This window comes from Centruroides sculpturatus, unplaced genomic scaffold (genome assembly GCF_000671375.1).
Source record: "Centruroides sculpturatus isolate CEXI.00-Female unplaced genomic scaffold, Cexi_2.0 scaffold165, whole genome shotgun sequence".
NCBI lineage: Eukaryota > Metazoa > Arthropoda > Arachnida > Scorpiones > Buthidae > Centruroides > Centruroides sculpturatus.
Window position 1 is genome coordinate 592,064 of NW_019384429.1, and position 6,078 is coordinate 598,141.

The following is a 6,078-nucleotide window of genomic DNA, read 5'->3' on the forward strand; positions in this document are numbered from 1 at the left end:
ATATGAATTCTATGTTGTACGAGTCACTTAGATTTTACAAATATGTGAGCAGTTCACAGCCCAGCACACGTATTTGTAAAATCTAAGTGACTCTTACAACATGGAATTCATATAAAACGGAATAATCAACAGTGTTATAGGGGGGGTTGACTGTACTGTATTCATCTTGTTTCGACGTCCGATGCAGGAGAGGATTAATTGTTCTCAAGGGTCATTTGTCAGCAGTAGTGTTAAATTGTACCATTTACGTCTGAACTTAAGAGAAAATTAGTGGCTTGTCAATGCAGTTCAGTATGTTTTGAAGGAAAATGACGAATGTTTTAAACTTTAAATCATGAAATTCAGTCACAGCTATGGTTTCTCTACCGGGATCTCATGTTTTTTAACCATTAAATTTACCGGGATATCCCCCAAATTTCTTAAAAATTAAGACCCGAATTCACGAAAGTTCGTAGCGCAACTTACGACGAACATTCGTACGATACGACAATTTGGTATTCACAAAACTCGGATTCAGACTAGAAGTGGGTCGAGTATGTTCAAAACACATAAAGTTGATGATGTAACTCAACTTCTGAATATAAATTAAAACCTTTCCGAATGTAATTTGGGCCCATCAGTGACCAACCGGTCTTCGTACCCCGAACACTGAGTTCGGTTCGTGGGCTCGCACCTCGCTCGGACGTACTGGCCACGTGGAGATTTTCGGGTTTTCTCCACATCTGTAACGCCTAAATAGGATCCACTTTCCCTTAAAAAGATCTCCCGGAAGGCATTTCCCCTAGGCAGATCGCCCAAGTGTTGCGTTACCATAACCTAACAAACAGATTTCACTTCCGTACAGGAGAGTCGGAAGAGCCAGAGTTTTATATAATTTTAGTCTGAAATGTTTTTGTACAAGGTGTGGTTTTAAAAGTGTTAAAGTAAATAAGTATCATGGCGGAAGCGCGTTCAATTCGCTTCAAAGATGGCGGCCCGGTTCGGGGTCTGGTAGTCATAAGTCGTTGGGAATAACCGTACAGAATGGCAAAATACGACTATTAAATTTAGGAATAATTTTGTCTGACTTTTGTCTCTAAAGTTTCCACATCTGGTCTCGGATTTCATATAATTCCGTTCTCTAGGTTAAGACATGCGGACGGACGACAATGACAAAATTTGGAAATAAATGTAGCATTCCTGCCAAAGCAAAATTGTCGCGTTGTAAGTCAGGAAATAAAATATCATGGCATAAGAGGTACGAGCGAAAGTTTCAAAGGTGGATCAACACTTGCGCACGTGTCAAATTGATTAAGCGATCACATTAAGAATTTAGGAGAGAGATCCTTTAAAAAGTCAGAAATTCAAGGAGAAAGAATGGTCGTTTCCCCCTAGTCCAGTCTGTGGGGAGAGAGATCCTTTAAAAAGTCAGAAATTCAAGGAGAAAGAATGGTCGTTTCTCCCTAGATCAGTCTGTTTATCCTCTGTGTCGGACTTAATTTTCGTTCGGCCGTATTATAAAGGTTTTTCGGTATTTTTAATATTATTAACTTTATCCAGTTTCATGTTGCATTAATAAGCGAAATCCGCGGCGACCGAGGAATCTTTCCGCAAAGCGAAATAATATTGGGCGAAATCCTAAGAATCTGATTTATTTCATGCCATGGACGAAAAAGATATTTATTCGGACGAATTTCGGAGATGGTCAAACCTCGAGACGTAGAATTTAAAAAGATCGTCTTTTACCTCTCCACGGTCGACATTCTGCACCATGTAAATGCAGAAGATAATTTATTTATCAAATTTAAAAAAGAAAAATAATTATAAATTAATTAATTGAAAAAAATTTTAAAAATTGATTTTTTTTAAAAATTCTAATTTTTACGAAATTCGAACATTGTTGACGCGTTTTTTAACGTTTGTTCGAAATACGTCACACATGACGAATCGCAGTTCGATTGTGTTTCTCGTTGCTGTCGGACGTGCTTTTCTTTCGCTCTTGGATTGCGTGCTGTTTTCTGCGGTTTCGTGCCTTTTACAGAGAAGATTGAAGATTTTTTAGGTAAGTCTTAGTCCTTATTGATCCTAGACGTAAGAATTTATTTAATATTACTTGGAGAATCGGTCCCAGAAGACATCTCGGCACATCGTTCGATGGTCGACCGTTTGCGCTTCGGATTCGAATCTTTTAGATTTAAAAAGGCGGCTGCGGTGAGCAGTTTGCTTTTACTCGGAAGAATTTAAGCATTAATTTAAGCTTTTGTTTTCACTGGACTAATTGCAAATTTTCTTTTTTACAGGATGAAGACGTTGGTGCGTTGTTGGAGGCGGTTCCGGCGGAGGCAGGCGGTGGCGCCGGAGGGAGAGGGTTCCTCGGACGACGCGGAACGAGTCTGTCGTTCCGTGCCGTTGGAGGAGCGACAGGCAGCGGGTGAAGAAGACCTTCGCCAAGTGCGCGTGGCGTGGCATCCTCCCGGAGTCGGGATGATGTGACCCTACACCCTGGGTCCAGTGCGCTTGGCCGAGGTCTTCGGGGGTCATCCGGCCACAGACCTTGCTGTGGAGGATGTCGAAAGTGGCAGCTCGTCCGAGCTGTCACTTTCGTTTCATTTCTTAACACATCTTATTCTCGTATCGTAATTTACTGTTTTCTGTTTATAGGAATGCCGAAGATGTTCTTCGATCACACACATACACACGCACGAACATAACACTACTGTACACGAAGATATACACCGTTTAACCTTTACTCGAATTCTCGCACTCACGCACTTACACGTCAAGCGCCTCGTTCTGTGTAATTCGACACAATGAAACAACCCGAACACACGCTTCCCACAAATCCAACCCCTGGGTCCTCGTCCCGGGAAGTGGAAACGCCAATTTTAAAGATTAAAAGACTTTAAATTGGCGGCCGAAGGGGCTCTGGTAATCAAACATTTTAACTTGAATTTAACAAAAAGTTTACAAGTTTAGCATTCATAAATCATTTAAAAAACGCGGAGAAATGAGAACGTATACAGCGAAATTAACCAGAATTGTGTACTAAGTGATAGCTGCGAGGAAGAGGTAGTCAACCTTCTACCGTGTTAACTCTCTGAACATACCTGAAATTTCCCTAAAATTAACAAAGTTCTCTCTTAATAGCGTTGCTCCACATATCAAAAAAAAGTATCAGTATTTCGACAATCCAGAGATAATCAGATTTTCACGTTAGAGCTGTGGTTTTCTGTGTTAGCACTGTTTGTTAGGACTGGTGTTTTAGGACTAACACAGTTTGAGTTAAAGCCACAGTTCAGCAAAAGCATCGTGTGATAACACTTGTATATTTATGTAATAAACGGTCATATCTGTATTATGTATATCCAGCAGGTGCGCAGCTTTATGCCTTTTAAGTGTTATGGGCTTTCGTCACAGAATAACTAATGAAAAATTCCGCGCTAGTGTTGCCACCTTTTTAAAATCGCCGACCCGGACGGCAGGTGAGGTTTGTTCGAACAGAAGTTCCTGACGCATGCGTATGTCATTCTGCAATGCGAAGAATAATGTGCAGTGCGGTTCTAAATCAGTTATAGTTAGCGACTAGGGAGACTTGGGTAGGAGTAACGTAAGTGACCTAGATGACCTAGCTCTATTGGATATTGGAGGTGTATATGAATAACACTATTTCGTGTTTATTTCAATCGGTCCGAATCGCAGGTTGACGAAAATATGAAATAAATGGCTCAAATTCTTACAAGATATTATTTATTGTGAAATTTTGCCGCCACCTAAAAAGTGCCGCCCGAGGTGGGCCGCCTCCACTATGCTACGCCACTGCTTTTACTGTGTCCAGAGACTCATCGGTTGCTACCTTTATTATTGTTTTGATATTTTCCCATTCATTTTCTATATCTCTGTCTTCTGGAATTCTCTTCATATGTTGTTCAATTCTTCTAGTATATAACCATTTGATACTAACATTTAGTTACTTTTTTAGCCACTTTGATGGGATTTTTAATTTTGCTTGGGTTAGGAAGTGATCAAAGCCCACTTCAAATCCTCTGTATGATCTGATATCTAGAATAATTTTGACATTTTTTTCATTAGCAATAAAATAATTAATGATTGATTTTGACTGCTGTCGTTGCAAAGTATATCTATGTATATTTTTATGATTATAAAACGTATTTATTAATTTAAGATTATTATAAACAACAAAATCAATGAGTCTAATACCATTTCTATTACAAGTATTATCTCCGAAAGTTCCAATATGGTCGGATGGCCGAGCGGTCAAGGTGGCAGCCTACCGCTCTGGGGGAGCCCGGGTTCGAATCCGAACGCGTCGAAAAATCCCCAAGAACTTTTCGGGGGGTGGTCCGTTCGGATATGTCGGGCCCCGTCCCTCACCACCTGGCAGCCCCATTGTGGGCCTGGCCGAACCCATAATAGGATTGCAAAAAAAGGCCCTCTTAGTGCCCACAGGGCGGAGAGTTTTAAAAAAAAAAAGTTATCAATATTGTAATGTAAAAGCGCAACTCACAAGAAGGTAGTATTGGAAGCCATATTTTGTCCTTATGATACTTCGTAACTTACTCTCTGTGTTATTTATTGTTAAGCTCATGATGCTTAATAATATTTAAAATTTTTCAGTCAATCTTATAGATGTACTCTGTCACTAAATGAATTATAAATAAGAAAACTGAATTCATAATATATAAATGGAGCATGTGGCATATCAGAAGGTCGCCATATTTAGTCCTTTTTGAATTGTACATTACTGTATTTAGTTTTCAGTTAGAAATGATTATCTGTTATGTAATTTTACCATAAAGTAGTGTTTTTTAAAAATTTTTTACCATATAAAAGTGCTTTTTAATATAAATTATTACAAAATGTTATATTTTTAGGAACATTATAAAACAACGGGATTAAATTATGGAAGATGTCGATGAAAATACTATTAGCGCCCTATACTTTATCGAAAATAATAAAAAATATAATTTATTATTCAAAAAACTAAAATTTATTATTTAGATTATAATTATGTATTTTAAAATTTTAATTAGTTTTAATTAAATACATAATTTTTGTAATAATTTACTTTAACTATCTGGCAACACTGAAATTTAAATGTAAGCGCACACATGGCTACGAAGCGTGGGTTGGAAACTGAGGAAGAAGCTGAGATTTCGACGAAATCTTCGATTCCACCTCATTTACGAAATCAAGAAAAACGTTTGATAATTATATTAGAACAAGCAAATTTAGAAACAGTAAAAGTAAGTTGTTTAAATCTATTTGTTTATGATGAAATTAACTTTGAATGTCATTGTTGATTATGAATGAGCAGATCAATGAAAATTGTTTTTCTTTTGTTAAAGAAATATTTGAAGTTGTTTAAATTATATATTTGTCTTTTTACTTTAGGCTGGGAAAAGTTTTGAATTATTAAATAGTGAAGATCATAAAGGTTTAATAAAGAAGTTTGATAAGGATCCTTCCAGATGTAGACCAGATATTACGCATCAGGTTAGATAAATTCGAAGAAATTATTTCATATTTAAATATAATTTAAGGTAGTGCTATAGAAGCTGCATAGTACCTCTTTCTCAACTTTTTTAAAACTATTTACTGGCTCTACACTGTTTAGGCCACCATTGCTTATGCTTGTTTCTGTTGTGGAGTAACGTGTTGGACAGTGGATGCATACAAAATGTACTTGACCCTTCTTTGGTGTCATTCAGTCACGTGACATCTCTGACATATTTCACGAGTAATTTTTGGGCTCCAAAAGAGACCATGGACCACAGTTTGATAAATGTTTCATTTAATAAACTCCAAATACCTTTAAAATGCAGTATACTTTAAAAACTTATTGAATGTTTTCGGCCAAATTAACAGACTTCTTCAGGATCAAACTAACAGAATTTAAATTTGCCAAATGGAAATTTCAAAATGTACATTCTACAATCTTCTCAGATTCAATTCCGCAAGTCTATTTTTTCTTTATAATTGAATCTGAGAAGATTGTAGAATGTACATTTTGAAATTTCCGTTTGACAAATTTAAATTCTGTTAGTTCGATCCTGAAGAAGTCTGTTAATTTGGCCCAAA

General features: G+C 37.2%; 1 protein-coding gene across 1 annotated transcript; it reads left to right on the forward strand.

Moving 5' to 3' along the window:
* The first annotated feature begins 5,090 nt into the window (after positions 1–5,090).
* Positions 5,091–5,514, forward strand: LOC111619671 (ribosomal RNA small subunit methyltransferase NEP1-like). The gene is made up of 2 exons (XM_023361435.1): positions 5,091–5,243; positions 5,392–5,514. The coding sequence occupies exons 1-2, from the start codon at positions 5,109–5,111 to the stop codon at positions 5,500–5,502; spliced, it is 246 nt and encodes an 81-aa protein (XP_023217203.1). The 5' UTR covers positions 5,091–5,108; the 3' UTR covers positions 5,503–5,514.
* The last annotated feature ends 564 nt before the right edge of the window (positions 5,515–6,078 follow it).

Coding starts and splice junctions, on each gene's coding strand:
- LOC111619671 (XM_023361435.1), top strand. CDS start 5,109: ATGGCTACGAAGCGTGGGTTGGAAACTGAGGAAGAAGCTGAGATTTCG. Junction 5,244..5,391: donor CAAATTTAGAAACAGTAAAA/GTAAGTTGTTTA, acceptor TTTTTACTTTAG/GCTGGGAAAAGTTTTGAATT.